Source organism: Gracilinanus agilis, chromosome 6 (genome assembly GCF_016433145.1).
Source record: "Gracilinanus agilis isolate LMUSP501 chromosome 6, AgileGrace, whole genome shotgun sequence".
Lineage (NCBI taxonomy): Eukaryota > Metazoa > Chordata > Mammalia > Didelphimorphia > Didelphidae > Gracilinanus > Gracilinanus agilis.
In genome coordinates, this window is record NC_058135.1 from 58,572,048 (window position 1) to 58,590,038 (window position 17,991).

The window sequence follows — 17,991 nt, forward strand, 5'->3', positions numbered from 1 at the left end:
GAAAAAGAGAGAGAAAAAGAGAGAGAGAGAGAGAGAGAGAGAGAGAGAGAGAGAGAGAGAGAGAGAGAGAGAGAGAGAGAGAGAGACAGACACAGACACAGACACAGACACAGACACAGACACAGACACAGACAGACAGAGAGAAACAAAGACAGAGAGAGAAACACAGAAACAGAGACAGAGACAGAGAACCAGAGACAGACAGAGAAAGGAAGGAAGAGAGAGGGAGAGAGAGAAACAGAGAATATGGCAGGCGGGGAGGGTTTCCTAATTCGTCTATCACATTGGCCAAAACAACTTTGGACCCATAGCTTGGTGGTGTCTGCTTCTTACATCTGTCAACAAGAGTCTACAGTTCAACTCAGTTGACAATTGTTGATGGTACATAGAGTAGAACAGACTGTACTAAAGAGTCAAATTTCACACCTCAGAGTGTTCAACACTAGCAATAATAACATCCTATTGCTGTCAGTCTCCTTGGACCATGTAACTTAGAAGACTGATAGGAATCAAAAAATCAGTGGCAACAAGGCTCCTGTCTCTTTTCTGGCTAAGCTCCCAGGACTTGTTTATTTCTCTGACTTGTGAAAATGAGTAGAGAACTTCCTTTGAAGTATATAGGAGCAAGGATATATTAACTAAAGAAGATAGAGAGTAACGCCATTTTTAAGCCATGATCACATTTAGGGAAAAAAAATGTTCTATTATTTCTATCTCCATGAAACCCATACCCCTTAGTTTTAAAGGCATATTTCAAAGCAAGAGGTATATCTTAACTGCCTCTGCAATCAGGCAACATGATGGTCAGGCAAATGTCATTCTAGTATATATTCTTAGAGTGTCTAAATTGGACAATCAAAATGGTTGCATCAAATCCGTTGGAATATTTTTTTTGTTTTATGTTATATTTGTGTGAAGGAAAGTCAGAAAAGGACAGCTAACAATTGCATAACTATAAATTTTATACATTATCATAAAATTGCCCCATTATAGTCTTTTGTGACCAACTGCTAAGACTCCTGTGGTAGCAATTTACTTTTTGCAAAATGCATAGAGCTAAGCAACCAAACTAAATAGAATATATGAGGCACAAAGGTTCAAAAATGCAAATAGAATGGCTTCCTAAGGAGTAAATGGACTGTGGGATCCAGTACCAGTTGGGTTTAAAGTTATAATGGCCAAACGATTATCTCAATATACAAAAATGTTCAAATGAATAAAGGAAGCCTTTTAAATACCACACAATACTAGCTGCATGTGCATCAATATATCCTGCCATTTCCCAAATGTTTTTTAAAATGAAAATATAAAGATGCAAGAGTTATTATCATTATGTATTAAGTGATCATTGATTTTCCCAGATCATTTGGAGAATATTTCTTCGAAAGGTATTTTTAAAAACCAGGTTAGAAATCTTCACTAGTAATGTTAGCTAGGCTAGCTATCTGGAGAGAGAAATGGATGGAGAGTGGGACCTGGAGTCAAGAAAACTCATCTTCCTGAGTTCAAATGTGACCTCAGACACCTATTAACAGTATGACCCTTGGCAAGCTGCTTATCCCTATTTGCCTCAATTCCTCATTGGCAAAAGGAGCCAGAGAAGGAAAGGGTAAACCACTCCCTCCAGTATCTTTGCCAAGAAAACCCTAAAGGGAGTCATGAAGAGTCAGACACGACTGAAATGACTGAATAACAACAAAGATAGTTAACTGTCATTAAGAACCATGGCATGGAAGGAAGGCAAAATATCCAGTTTAGAATCCTAGCTCTCCTATAATCTAGGTGGCCACCAGTGAGTTGTTAACCTCTCTAGGGGAAGTATTAGACTATAAAAAGAAATGAAGGGCTGAGAATAGAGCAAATATGGGAAAATGGGTCACAATCCAAATAAAAGTATGGGTATAACCAATATCAGACTATTTGCTGCCTCACGAGTGGGGTAGGGAGAGAAATTTAAACTGTTAAAAAACAATTGTCGGGGGCAGCTGGGTAGCTCAGTGGATTGAGAGCCAGGCCTAGAGACGGGAGGTCCTAGGTTCAAATCTGGCCTCAGCCACTTCCCAGCTGTGTGACCCTGGGCAAGTCACTTGACCCCCATTGCCTACCCTTACCACTCTTCTGCCTTGGAGCCAATACACAGTATTGACTCCAAGACGGAAGGTAAGGGTTTATAAAAAAAAAAAAAAAAAAAAAAAAAAAAAAAAAAAAAAAAAACAATTGTCAAACATTGTTTCTACATGTAATTGGAAAAAATTAACATTTACTATCTTTACTAAGAATTAAAATCAGCCAAGTCATCTGATATTAGGTCACAAAGTAAAAGAATACAGGGGCTCAGCAATGAGAGGACTTGGGTGCTGTCTCTGAAACTTCTTATCAATCAGGTATTCACTAGGTAGGAATTATATGCTTGCTTGCCTGTATGACCTTAGACAAGTCACTTATCTTTCCTGGTCCTCATTTTCTTAATAAAATGAGAGGGTAAGACTAGGTGGTCTTCTGTGGTCCCTTATAGATTTAATTTTATCATATTATATAAATTACTATTACTCTCTAATTTGCTTATGTTGAGAATCCCAATAAGCACAGATAAAACCTTAGTTTGCTTTAATGGTGATAGAAGTAGTGATGATATTGATGATATAATTTATCATTTTTTTTGTTGGGGGGAGGGAGACATACAAATGAGAATAAGTGCCATTCTATACATCACTTTATTTCCTTTTTTTTCTTTTCAGCTCTTACTTTCTGTCTTAGAATCAAAACAAAGTATCAGTTCCAAGCCAGAAGAGTGGTAAGGGCCAGGTAATGGGGATTAAGTGACTTGCCCAGAGTCACACAGCTAGGAAGTGTCTGAGGCCATATTTGAACTCAGGATCCCTCATCTCCAGTCTGGCACTTTACCCAATAAGCCACCTAGCTGCCCCTAAGCCTCACTTTAAAGACGAAATAAAATCAAAATCTTCCTCTCCGATTTTTTTTGCTATGATTCAAAATTTGTTCACTTGGCACCCCATCCAAGGCAGTTTGTAATTAGGAATTATAAAGTAATTAGGAAACTAGCCAAAGCCCCTTTTTGGTAGGATGTAGTTTCTCTTGTGTAGTAGTTTACAGCTTTCATCCCTTATATTGAGGTTCTAGTAGAAAAGAGAATAATTGATATTGTTTTTAAATCTTGCTAAATGAATAACTTGAATTTTCTCCTAGCCATAAAAAGGAACTATGGATTTCAGCTAATAATATGATTTGAAAATAAAACTAAACTTCCTGAAAACCAAGATGTCAAGACCAAGATGAATATTCACATCGTAAGTTAAGCATAGCAGAGCCAACCTTTACTTTATATATTTGTTATGACTTAGGGGATGTGATTTAATCCATGCTATGTCTAAATATGTGGCAATAACTCTGAGTCATGTTACAGCAGGACTAGGATGGATAAAGGAATTGTATGTAAGACAAACAATAGAAATCTTTATGCCCTGAATCAAGGGTGATAGATTATCTGAAGGAAAGGAGATCGGCAATTGCCTGCAGTATCAGAAACTAAACTTGAATTCTAGAAACCTTTAAGTGACCGTGAAAAAGCACAAGGATTTAAGGATCATTCGGACTACAAAAGGAAAGGAAGCCTGGAACCCTCTGATCAAGATGGAATCTCCGGACTTCTCTCAGGGCAATAGTGGCTCGTTTCTATTATAAACGAAAAGAGATATAAAGTTGTAGCCAAGGAGGAAACATTTATAGACCCAGGGCATACCATCTGCCTGCCATTAAGGCAAAACTAAAAATCAGTTACAGAACTCAAATCATTCTCATGATTTATGTTCCATCCCTGAATTTTCCAGGAAGACTGCAAAAGATATTTGGGAAGCCAACATTTCCTCTGAATAAAGAAAACTAGCATGCCCTAAGCCTCCTGCTCTCTCTGGACCACGCCGTCCTGTTAGATGAGTTGCCAATGTGTACTCAGGGAACACTGGAGCAAACTAGCTTTGGGGAATGTGAAAGCATCCCAAGGCCAACTCTCATTGCTACTGTAAATACCCAGTGCCCAATGTGTCAGGCAGCAAATATCCAGGATATTAGTCAAAAACACATTCAACTCAAAGGTGACAAGATAATCCACTTCTGTGAGTGGAAAACAGATTGGAAACTACACAACTCTGACCTACTCAGGGAGAGAAAAAAGGCAAGAAAAACTCTCAGAGGGCTCAGCTCTGTAGTCTTTGTGCAGGCAAAACTCCAACTCACTTCAAAGGGAGTTTTGTATTAAGAGGGAGTATTGGACGGAGCCTACGGGGGATATCGTTTTCAGGATCACATTGTTATCTCCATTTGGTAGACCAGCAAATGCAAATATTTCAGAAACATGTTTAAACAGATGAAATGAGCTTGGAGATTTGTGTGAAAAGGAAAACATGAAATTCCAGGAAAAAATATTTCAAATCAGGAGCTTCATGTATTCCTTCCAAATCTCTCAGGGCTCTGAATTATTGGCAATAGAACCCAAACCAAAAGTAACACTTTCCAAAAATAAAAAAGGCAGCGAAAAATGGTGAGAATACTTACAGATCATTTGGTTCCAAAATACCACCTATAAGGTTGTTCCAACAGAGCTGTTTTCAAAGACTTTCCCCAATGATATGTATTCAAGCAACTGCTCAGCAGCTCTTGGAGCAGTCATTGAAAAAAAAAAAGGCACTACCTTTGTTCTAATTGAAATATGGTCTGTTGAACCACAGTGATGCTCTAACAATGCAAATAACAGGCAAATCCAGGTTAATGTGGAAGATCCAAAAATAGCAAATATACTTACAGGAGGACCTGGGAAGAAAGAAGAAAAAAAGAAAAATAGAATCAGCTCACACAATTGTAGAGATGATACATAAATTATCAAAATGAAGATTATAGCACATCTCAAGAATTTGACCTTTTTAATGGACATGAGAACTCATTGCACTTTGCTAGGGGCAATTCAGATAAAAGAGGGAGTCTGATTAAAAAGATGATTTTTTTTGTCATTCTTTGTAATAAAGAGTAGAGAAGCAATATTTGGCTTCTCAAGATTTACAAAACTGGCCAAAGCAAGAATCTACAAGATCTCTTACAAACATGATTCCCTCTCCCTCACCAACAATAACCCACCTCGATTAATATTGATGGTAAAGGCATGAACACAAGAAAGCCTTCCAAAATAGTCCTACTTAGCAGCTTCTCATTAAATTCATGTGCCACACCAAAAACATACTCAATACAAGATTTCGTTTTCAGGAATACCAGATGTAAAATATTTTCTCTAGCTCACCAATTCCAATTAGCCCTTTAACCAGGCATTTGATTTCATCTCACCTGCAAAATTATGGATTTTTTTACCTTGAATATTTGATCTTGGCATTAGGACAAAATACTCCATTCTAGCTCTTACTTTTCTTTGCCAATAAGGACAAATTTGGTGGTCATTTGACTCTATGAAACATTCCTTTCATCAACTCATTCTCAGTCCTCCTCCCTTTCCAGGACTCATTTATAAAATACACACTCTATAAAGGTCACACTGGGTGAAGTGATAGTGGTACATATTTCCCATTATTTAGGTTCAGTGGGTTGGTAGAAAAATTGAGGAAACTACCAAAGTTGTACAAATTGAATCTAATATTTCAATCATATTAAGTGTTGCAGCTGCAATTCTCAAGTCAATGACTTTTCATTAGCTTTTATGCCTCATTATGATTTTTTTAAGGGAGGAGGAAAGGGGCTTCAAATGGAACCAGCTGGATTTTGTCCTTAATGACATCAATGCTTCCAAAATCTTGATATTCAGCAATTCACTGTTTTTAAGCATTTTAAGAATATACTGGGAAAAGACTTTTATTTTCTTGCCTTTCTAGAATGTCTTTCCCCTCATTCTTCAAGCAAAGAGGAACAAGTTGATAAGACCTCATTTGATCGCTTGTGAAGACAGCCCAAGTAAAACAGGATGCCCAAACAATACCCTAGATAAAGTCTTCTCAAAAAACACACTCAATCCCGCTGCTTCATTTGGACTGGAGAGATTGAGTATGTGTGAGACTGGGGTTCAAGAAACCTGGGCTCTTTTTCCACTTTTGCCACTAAAAAGCTATGTGACATTAATTAGTTTAATAATCCCTTAATGTCCCTGGATCTAGTAGCTTTTTCTGTCAGATACTAATAAATAAAAATTTCTACTAAATAAGGAGGCAATTTTGGGACTTCCTACCCTTAAAGGTTGACCAGATGTCAAATATAACCTGGTAATCAAATTAATAAATCTTTTTTTTAGAGAAACAGATTTAGATATAGTACTAAGAACACACAAGGGCTAGAGGATCTTTAAGGGCTTTCTAAGTTCTGAAATGTTCTCATTTTGTAAATATTCAGTAATGTTCAAAATTTCCAAATTTGGGTGTGTCTTGAAACATTAAATAACGTATTCACATCCAAGCCACATAAAAGGAAAGTATACAATGTTTTAAATATTTGAACCTTAACAGACACGTGTTTGCAATGCACTATAATGACGCCATTATTTTTCTTAGAGAAGTTCAGATTGCAAGAGGCCAAGACCTCCCCTTTTCTTTTCAAAATCAAATTCATCCAGGGCAATTATATTTTCCAACTCACTATATAAAATAAGGGAAAAAATAAAAAGAAAGATTTAAACTGGGGAAAGCAGCATTGTTCCCTGTTCTAGGACAGCTATTGACTCAGAAATGTTGCATACACTTACTGAATACTCCCTAGGGACGTGGCCTTAAACTCTGTGCTTGGTGATCATCATGTCTCAGCCTCATTGCACAAAAATAGGATGGAATGGACTTTGTCTGGACAATGTGAACTTGACCCAAGGGAAATGAGTAAAAAACACAAATCATGGCCAATGACCTGGTGGAACCATGAACACAATAGTTCTGTGGACCTCTCCTTCACAAAGCTCTATGAAATTTGGGGATGGGAGAATAAGTTATGGGATATGATTATGATGGAACACCATTGTGGGGCGAGAAATGATGAGCAGATTGATTTTAGAAAAACACGAAAAGACTTGTAGGAAACAATGCAGAGGGAAGTGGGCAGCTGGAGGTAATAGCAATATTATTCAAGAGTAAATGTGGGAAAAATTTTTTTAATTAAAAAAAAAGAGTAAATGTGGATGACTAAGCTATTTTGAGTAAAAAGAACTTGGACCAACCATAAAAGGTTGGTAAAGGAAAATGCTATCTACCTCCAAAGAAAGAACTGAGATATAGCTATATTGCATGTGTAAGGATACAATGCAAGCCAGGGCATTTTGGAACTTGGCAGTTGGAAGACTTGAGGAGGCAGGACCAGTGACTGTTGGTGGAGGAGCAAAGGGTTCTGGGACAGAAGAGCCAGAAGGAGCAGCTTTGGAGGAAAGCCAAGGCAGGAGGAGGTTGTATTTTGGCTGTCTGACTGAAGTGAGCTGAAGTGAGCCTTGGAGGTTTTTCCTCAGATTTTCTAAGAAGACTTGCTGTTACGCCTGATATATACTGGTTCCTGAAGTTCATTGAATATCCAACAACAGCTTCACCTGAGTTGGGCAGGGGAGTCTGGACTTCCACTGGGGAGCCGATCCCTGGACCCCATTTGTCTTGGGCTTTGCTCCACAATATCCCCTCTGGATCTAATATCATTCACAGTATGGAAATATTATCTTGGGCTTGGGACAGGGAAGCTGTGTTTGGGGAACATAGAGATCAGATTTTGGGGGTCTGAATCTTGGTGGGTACCTGGCATAGTCAAGGACTGGGGGAGCTTAGGAAATTACCCTACACCCTCTTTCCTGTGAACCCCATCTCCATTTCTTTGTTATCAATTCCTAAATTAAAACCTTTAGTTCTCTAGTCAGATCTATGTGTATCCTATGGGTGGGAGGCAGAGTGAGGGGGTTGAGGAAGGGAGGCAGGCTGACCTCCATTTTTAGCCTGACCTACAGCAAGGGAATAGGGGGAGGCTTCTGGGTACCCTGACTGGCACCAACATCTTAACAGGGTTACACTCATTTCCCCTTGAGGAGATAACATCTTTCCAGTGGGTTACCAACTATATCCCAAACTTCCTAATTGCCCCCCTTCTTATACATGGTTCCACATATATATCTATATCAAATGTTGGTCTTTTATGTTTATACTTTTTCTTATATGAAACCATCTCTGCACACCTGGTATGTTGGTCATAATGTATAATCTTTGTGATACAGTATTATAATCTTCTGGCTAATTTTCATTTCAGATTTTTGCTTTAATAAGTAAATTTAAAAAAATTTAAATATTGGTCTCTAATGCAGGGTTGGGACTCAAAATGTGACCAAAAATTAGATATTTTAAAATATGCAAACATGTATATAAATATGTACCACATTCTACCATTTTCCAGTTTATATGTATGTGTAAAATGTGATCAAAAAAGAAGGTAAATATTTAAAGCCCCAAACCATATGTAAGCAAATATATAAATATGTAATGCATTCTCCCATTTTTCCAGTTTATACATATATGCACCCATATCCACAAATGTGTATTTATGGAGGTACTTAGACATATGTATATATTCAAAGGGAAACCTAGAGTAGTGGTTAGACAAGCAGCCTCAGATCCCCAAAGTCTAGGATTCAGGTCCTGGCTCTGAGAATGTCACTTAGGTTTTTAGGTCCCCAGACAACCTTCTAAAACTCTAAGTAGCAAAAGACTTGTCAATCTGCATTGATTCATTGGAGTTTCATTTAGACCAGTGATTCCCAAACTGGGTGCTACCGCCCCCTGGTGGGTGCTGCAGCGATCCAGGAGGGCGGTGATGGCCACAGGTACATTTATCTTTCCTATTAATGGCTATTAAAATTTTAAAAAATAATTTCCAGGAGGCTAAGTAATATTTTTTCTGGAAAAGGGGTGGTAGGCCAAAAAAGTTTGGGAACCAATGATTTAGACCAAATATATAGACATATATATGTGAGTGTGTGTGTTTGTGAATCCATACAAGCAAGGTCAGAAGAAAATGAATGCCAAGACAAAATAATCTTAGATGTAAACAATATAAGACAACACAGTAAAATAATATAATAGGAAGAGATGGATCCTTAAACGAATCTTGGTGACCACACACAGAAATCAGATTCCTACACGGCAAAGCCCCAAGTCCAAACTTACCAGATTCTCCTCTTCTGCCCCTCTTACCACGTTTCCCAGGAGGACCTGAAACACAAATAAGAGATGTCTCAATTATTCGTTATTTGCAAGTCTTTTTAAAATTATGATTTTTAAAGTGTCTCCGTATCAGGTTTGTGTCCAGTGGTCATTCAGAAAAATTCTCACTTTCTCATGAAGTCCCAACAAAGTCAATGGACTGTGACAATATTTCATTCTGAACAGTCTCTCTAGCCTCCTGCCTTTGTTTTGTGGTACTTAAATACTATGAAATATCTCTCCTTCTGAATAATGTTAATTTTAGCTGAGAAAAACATTTTCCTTTGTACTATCAAGGAAGAAAGGAAATGAAAAGTATAAATAAAATTGAAGGCGGAGGCACATTCATCTTGGGAAAAGAAAGTGATTTGGAAGAGAGGATGTTAATTGTAAAATCATGGGATCCATGGATCAAGGGTTGGAAGTTACCTTAGACATTATCTAGGGCAGCCCTTTCACTATGCAGTTGAAGAAACTGAGGTCCAATTTCCATTTTCTATGAGTACTACCCAAGGTTACCCAGGCAGAGTCAAGGATTCAAATTCTGGTTCTAGTACCCCGGTTTTGGTTTTTGCCACAACACCATATTGTCTTCCATAAAATGGTTATAATTATCAATTGTGATCATCATAATCTCATTCAGAAAAGCCCACCAAGACATGCAATGGGTTCTTTGACAACTATAAAATGCTTAGTAGGAACTACTTTGCACTTTTTTTTAACCCTTACCAAAGTTCTGTCTTAGGATCGATACCGTGTATTGCTTCCAAGACAGAAGAGTGGTAAGGGCTAGGCAATGGGAGTTAAGTGACTTGCCCAGGGTCACACAGCTGGGAAGTGTCTGAGGTCAGATTTGAACCTAGGACTTCTCATCTCTAGTCCCAAGTCTCAATCTACTGAACTGCCCAGCTTCCCCCTACTTTGCACTTTTCAAAAATAAAACAAACTATTTTGTGGGGGAAATGTGAGCAACAATCCCACAGGATGAGATGAGTTGCAATGGGGACGGAGCAGCCATACTGATAAGCTCACAGATCCATTGAAGTATTTTGGAATTCATATTTGCCAGGAATTTAGATTTACTCCCAATTTGTTTGAATTTGTAAAGTTTTCTCCATTTTGTTAAGTTACATTTGAATCAGAAATACTTATACACATTTTTCAAACCTGAGTAGCAGAAAGAAATGGCTGTAACTAGCATACAACCAACATGGAGAATCAGAATCTAAGGTCACAGATAATCTAATCTAGTCATGACTTCCAAGTTTGAAGGGTCGCCCCCCCCCCAAATGACATAAAAATGATCCATCTCCCATTGTCAAAAAATCTCACGGAAAGAAGTTCCCCAAGACTAGAGACGAGAAGTCCTTGGTTCAAATCTGGTCTCAGATACTTCCTAGCTATATGACCAGAGCAAGTCACTTAACCCCAATTGCCTAACCAGTGATGGGCAAACTGAGGCCCCTGAAAAGTTCTATCCAGCCGAGGGACATTATTCCTAATCTGATGAATACAACGAGTAGGATACAATTCAATGAAATTTCAAAAGAGTTGCCTTAGAAAGAGACTGACAGATGAGCATTTCCTTTCCTTTGGCCCCCTCTTTTAAAAGTTTGCCTATCACTGGATCCTTCCCATACTTCTCCCTTGAAACCAATATGCAGTGCTGATTCTAGGTAAGGGTTTTAAAAAGAAAATGAGGTTCCTATCTTTTTTATTTTTAAATTTATTTTATAAAACTCATGCTTTTCTCAATCAGCTGAGCTAAAAAAAAAAAAAAGCCTGTTTAGCTAGAAATCTCCAACAATGTAATAGGCAACCTTAACAGAATAATGGATTTGTTGTCATTCGAAGCTTTTAAGCAGAGATAGGATGATGATGCATGACCATTAGAGAGAGATTCCATAGAGGAGACTGCTTCATTAGGTAAGAGGCAGGACTTGATGACTTCTTAGTTTCTTCCCAATTCTGATTGTCTTTACATTGTCATTCCTGAGTCTATGAGTCTATTTTAATTATCTTTAATTATTTATCTCCATTAAATTATTTCATTATCTTTAATTATTTAATTAATGAGTCTATTTTAATTACCTGTTTAGGTCTTCATCTCTCATTTTTATCTTCTAAGTCAAGAGGACCCAAGTTTAAGAACTCCCTTTGAAATGTACTAGCTTATGACCCTGGCAAATAATTTTTACCCTTCTGCTTCCTGGGCAACCTTCTAAGTTACAGCCTACTTTTCATTGGTGGAAGCAATCTCCACTCTGGGACATCTCACACACTGATAAAATCACATGCTAAATGATGAACATACTTTGAGGAAACTTTGTTTGGCTATTCCATCCAGTATGCAGATCAGATTGCATCCTGTGCATATCTTGTCCAAATCCCCCAAAGATTCTTTCACAGTCTCTGTACAAGACATAAGTACTGATGGATCAACTCTCTGAGATCTTTTCCAATCACAGCTCATGGTCTGGCATTCTTCATCTTGACTTCTTAGTTGTGTAGACAATTAATTCAAACACAAAATTGGGAATAATTAGCTCATTACAGAGACTCTGAAATAGTGGAGGTTTGTGACAATCATTATAATGCCATTCAGGGGGCAGCCGGGTAGCTCAGTGGAGTGAGAGTCAGGCCTAGAGACAGGAGGTCCTAGGTTCAAACCCGGCCTCAGCCACTTCCCAGCTGTGTGACCCTGGGCAAGTCACTTGACCCCCATTGCCCACCCTTACCAATCTTCCACCTATGAGACAATACACCGAAAGTACAAGGGTTTAAAAAAATAAATAAATAAAAATAAAAATAAAATAATGCCATTCAGAGACAAGCATATCTCTAGGACCTCACCACCTGGAGGGAACCCTTTTTCCTATTGGATAATATACTTGACATCTTTATGGTGTCACAACCATTTAATGCATTTCATGAACATGTGTCTTATTGATATTTCATCAGTCACCCTTTTCTGACAACAGGGAAGTCTTTGATTTTTGTTTCCCAAGCATTTAAAGGCATTTCCCCCCTTTTTCAGACATCTTGAGACTTGAGCTCTCAACTCTCTCAACATTTGTCTACTCTGCGTATTCTCAGTCTGGTCCAGCTGCTCTTCCTATCTTTGTTTTCTTTAGAGCTATTTCTACTTCCTCGTGCAGCACTTTGGGGATTGTGATATGAGTCCAAATGTTGGAGTTTGCCTGTCATTGATGGAGAAAAGAGCTAGTGATAGTAACCTTTAGAGATCATTTTCCATTTTTAATCTCTTCATTGTCCTTCTTCCTGTTTCATCCTTAAATGCCCTGGGGATGATCTGGCTTAGTTGAGTCTCTAAACTTTCTATAAACATCTCTCCCCCCTTCTATGGCTTCTCATTTGTAAAATGAATCAGTACTGGTCATATTCATCTGTCCTCCACTGTAAGATTTTCTAAATTAGTTTATATTCTAAACAATTATTGTCCTTTCTGCCACATCCTTCCACCGGTCAGGGCGATCAAGGATCTTCTGTCATTAACAATTTCTAAGCTTTTTGATAATCTCATTGTGGCAACTGATTAAGCTTCCATAGGAAATGATGATATCTATCCTTTTATCTACCCATTTTGAAGCAGGTGGCATAGGGGAGAGAGCACTAAACTTCAAGTCACGAAGACCCAAGTTCAAATATCGCCTCAGACTCTGATGAGAAGCCTAGGAAGTCACATGATTTCAGTCTGTTCTAGTTTCTTCATCTGTAAAATGGGGATAAAAACACCACCCGCCTTCTAGTATTGTTGGGAGGAGCAAATGAGATAATATTGGTAAAGCTCTTTGCAAACATTAAAGTGCTATTGAAACAATAGCTATTTTTTCCAGCTCCAAAAAGCTAAATAGGCCAGTTGGAATTGCTTCAATTATATACAAACATCCCTCTTTTTTAAATTCTTTGTCTATTTTGCTATTAACTTTGATCCTTACTCTAACAATTTGATGTTTTGTTTGTTCACCAACAGTGATTTAGAAATGACTGCCACATTGCTAACCAGTTATTCCTTATCCATTAAAATGCTTTATTGCTTTTTTTAGTGATGTAATTTAATATATTTTATGTCTTTTGCCTTTTAAGTCTGTTGTTGGAAAAAATTCCTGGTTATATATGTGTGATGCTTCCGTGTAAACTACCAGCCTCTCTCCTTTCTTACTTCCAAACCATTTTCTAACATATTTTTCCCCATTCGCATCTATGCCCACCTTGGCACTAAATATTAAAGTAATCTTCACTTTCAGGGTCTTACTAAATGATTTAGGGAATTTCTCTCCTTTTTCTTCTTCTTCAACATTAGATATTGAACGAAAAACTGCTCCATTATCTTCAATGTGATCTTTTTTCAAAAAAAATTATCATGAACACTGCAATTGGTAGATGCCCAAGTACCCCCATGAAATTTTCTTTGTTTTGATGCACAGCAAACCAATCTCAATGACATCTTCATTTGCCTCCCTAAAGAGAACCTCTGAGCCATTATTCCATTTAGCTGAAATTTCCTTTTTTCTTATTTCATTTATAGAGTCAATGGCGAGATTAACTTTATTCTATTTAACCTGTAGTGTCATAGCCCCCTTTAACTCATATTTCATGCCCTTTCTAAATGTCCTGGTTCTCCTAATCCCTTGGCTGGACTTCTGCCTTTGTTCTTAGTAGGTACCTCTCATTGAATTGCCTAGACTCCTGCCTTTCCAGGTTTCCAAGTAGCTCTCATTATGATGCTCTCCCAGGATTCTCTTTTATTGATACATCCCTTCAGCTTCTACCCTGGGGTTGGAAATCTAGAGATTATTAGCTGTGCCACAGAGCACAGAGGCCCAGACCCTCTGATCAAATTATCGTAATAGATGCTACAGTTATGACAAATAAAAATAGGACATGTCCCTCATCCCCATCAAAATTATTATCTGGTAGAGGACTTCTGACAGTATATCATAAAATAAGGTAGAATATAAAATTACATTAAGAAAGGTAGTGATAAGATGCTATGGGAGTTCAGAGGAAGGAGAGATTAATATGATTTTTATTATTTTCATTGAGAAGGTGGGAAAATTGAAACATTTTCCAGCAAATGACCTGTTAAAAAACCACTGAGCTAGTCTGTATCAGACTGGAGACATTCTTGGCTTTCTGGCCATCATTCTCAATTACATTAGCTCTGTCTCTGTTTCCTTAGGCATTGCAACTCCCCCTGAGTTATAGTCCAGACAAAGAGAAAAACATAATTACCACCACAATGAGAATTTAGCCCTTAAAATATTTGCTCCCCCCCCCTAAAAAAAGTCCAAAGAAAATAAAGAACTGCCTGGTTTTAAAGAATGAGCTGCTAAGCCTGACAACTTCCAAAACTCCGAAAAGTTCAAGACACAGGTAGCACATGGCCTTAGTGCCCTGGAGACTCAACTGGATATGGAGCTAAGGACTTCCACATGGAAACATTATCATCTGAAACAAAAATATTGGTGAGCCATTCAGATTCTCCCAAACCCCTCAAAAGACCTACTTGGGCCATCTGTGTTTTATAAGGAGTTTAAAAGGTAACAAAAGTACAATTAAAAACATTCTGTAGGTCCTTGCAGTCACACTTTTGCAAACTGTCATTTGAAATGACCTGAATCGATGCCTTCACAGTGTTGTGCCTAGAGTCAGAAAGATCTGAAAGCAAATCCAGACTCAGGCACTTTTAGCTGTGTGACCCTAAGCAAGTCACTTAACCTCTGTCTGCCTTGATTTCTTCATCCAAAAATGGAGATGATTATAGGCAACCTCTTAAGGTTATTGTGAGCAGCAAATGAAATATCTATAAAGCACTTTGCAAACCTTGGAGTGGATCTAGGCAAGACCTGGAATTAGAAGAACAGAGTCCAAATAGAGTTTCAGATGCTGATTGGCTGTACTAGAGTACCTGTGAACTTTGGGTCTATGGGTTCACCTGGACTAAGACAAACACACTTCTTTTGGGTTCTTTGGGCCTGCCTAGAAATGAAAAAAGTCCAGTAGCTTCCAGACAGGAAGTCTGTCAAAGCGACACAGCCATTGAGTCCTGAGCAGTAGTTTTTAACCTGGGAGTCAAGAATCTGGTTATTTTCCAATGTTTTAATTAATGGGGAAAGAGAAGTGGGTATGTGACCTTGTTCACATCACACTGGTGATAGCTAACTTCCCTATTAATGTAAAGCTGAGCAAAGGAAATAAAGAGGAATATAGAGAAATATGAAGTGTGTTTGCTATTTGATTTTACCACTCTCCTGACATACCCAATAGCTGATGATTATAAATCAGCTTAGTTTCCTGTTCCCCAAATGATTCCCCATTTCTGACTCCCTATTTCCCAGAATATCCCAACCATATTATTGCATCATGTTCCAGTGAACCATGAATCAATAGTATCTATGTTTCTCAAGATTATGTTACTTTGAATTCCTCTTTTGTGTTCATCTTTCTTGACATAAAAGAACTCTGTAAAACTCCCTAAATCATCATTGGTTTCTGAGGAGACTTCGATCCCATTTATTGGCATTTGCTAGCTTTGTCAATAAATTGATTGTGTTTGGTACTCTTTTGCCTCAGACTCTTTTCATCACAGATTTCAAATACAATTGGTTAATCTGTCAACACAGAGAAACAGGACTCCAACCCTCCAATATGGTCCTTTCCAAAGAACCTCCACAGACCCCTCTTATAAAGACTGAGGAGGATCAAACTGGACAGTTGAAATTCTCTTGCTCAATCCAAATTCTTCTGGGCCAAAGTAACCCTCCATGATACTGGAGAAGCCCCCACTTTGTTGGGGAAGATACAATTCCCTTTTTTCCTTTCATAGAAAAGGGAAAGTCCTCTTGAAGCAATAGCCAAGGGAAGCTCTTTTAGGCAGCAGTTACTCTTATTGGAACATGTTGTAGTTTAGTTTTCCCCCAGGGGATACTTCAGCAAAGATCCTAGAAGGACAGAACTTCAATCAGCTCTCCTATTTAGCAGGGACTTAGTGGAAGATAGAGAGGAAGACTTTGCTAAGTGCTTCTTTCTATATGTGTGCATTTGGATACAGTGAACCTAGGTTTAGAAATTAGAGTGACATCTTAAAAGGAGGAATCTAATTTGCAAGCTAGAGGTCCCTTGTATCAGATACAAGAATGTCTTCTGAACATAGGGTACTCCCTTTTGTAGAGAGCACAATTTCTTCTCTGAATGAATTCATAAGTCTTCTTAGATCTTTGCTCTAAACCTACTCTTTCCATGTATGGGAAACTCTTCCCTAAATAACTTGCTCAGCTTGGCTCATTACATATCCTTTACGTGGTTGTGGTAGCATCTATCTTTCTCATCTAATCTTATTTTCCTCTCCGAAACAGTCAAACTAGCCTACCCGTTGTTCCATAAGCATGCCATTCTCTCATTTCCTCCTTCCATACCTTTATCCCAATATCTGAAATTTGTCCTCTCCTCATTTCTCCCTCATGAAATCTTCAAATCTTTTTAACCTCAGACATGATGCTACCCTACTCTGATGCTAAAGACATGAGATCTTCACTGATTCTCTGCTATTCGGCTGCTAGTGCCTCTCCGCAGAAAGCTTATATGTACTTAAAGTTGGATATACTGTCTCCTGCAATAAGATAAGCTTTTTGAGGATAGGAAACTTCATTTTTGCCTTTCTCTCTTAGCACTTAATACTTAGTAAATGCTTACATGATTATTAACTGAAGCAACTTTGTACAGGAAGTGAAAGAAAATGCCATGATTTGTCTGTGCATCTAAGCTTGCCTTCCACCTACTTAGGAAAACATATCTAGTTGGTTACCATAGAGATTCGATATTTTCCAAATTATTTGTTGCCTTTAGAAGGTAAAGGGATGACTATTAACTGAATTTCCATGGTTTTATATGTTGTCTTAGTGGAGAATGTAATATTCTTTTGTTATGTGCAAAGGAGAGGTGAGCATGTGTGACAATAAAATTGATTGCAGATGACTGTTCTCTTAGAAGCAAATACTTTAAATTGAAATGTTCAAAGTTTGTCATGATACACAGTATGATTCTTGATTTTAAAAAATCCATGCATCCAATGAGATAGTTGCTATGCAGTGTTATCATTACGAACTTCACAAAATGCTTTGGTACTGGCAAAGAACTGAAAACTGAGGAAGTACTCATCAATTGGGGAATGACTAAACAAGATGGGGCATATGATTGTGATGGAACACCACTGCACTGTAAGAAAGAATAAGCAGTATAATTTTTTTTAAATATGGAAAGACCTGCCTGAAATTATGAAAAGGGAAATGAGTAGAACCAAGAGAACTTTATATACAGCTACAGAATTAATGTGTGAAGAAAAATGTGTAAACCGCCACCTCTAGAGAAAGAACTGAAAAATACAAAAATGAAGGATACAGTATATATACTTTTTTTTGTCAAATGAAGCCTTTACTGGTGAGGGAAAGAACAGAGAGAGAGATACCTGGGAATTTTAATGTAACCACCAAATAAATTAATAAAAATGCTTTAATATTCCTGTTAATGAATGGATAAGTTTCAGTGGAATATTCCTCTATCAGGAAAATCAATTTCATTGGTTAAAAACAAAAAAAGACCACACAAAAATGCAGGCCAAGGCATGAAACACTGCTAGACCTAGAAGGAAAATATAACTGCATATAAACATGTTAGCAAGAAAAGCATGAAAGATGCCACAGAAAACACATTCTTTTCCCCATCTCACTTCTTTACTCCGAAATGG

At 37.8% G+C, this 17,991-nt stretch overlaps 1 protein-coding gene across 1 annotated transcript in view; it reads right to left on the reverse strand.

The window, feature by feature from the left end:
• COL25A1 (collagen type XXV alpha 1 chain) overlaps positions 1–17,991 on the reverse strand; it is a 602,710-nt gene that overhangs the window by 282,932 nt on the left and 301,787 nt on the right. The window contains exon 3 of the mRNA XM_044681639.1: positions 9,189–9,233. Coding sequence (XP_044537574.1) covers positions 9,189–9,233 — 45 coding nt within the window. The remainder of the gene's footprint in view (positions 1–9,188; positions 9,234–17,991) is intronic.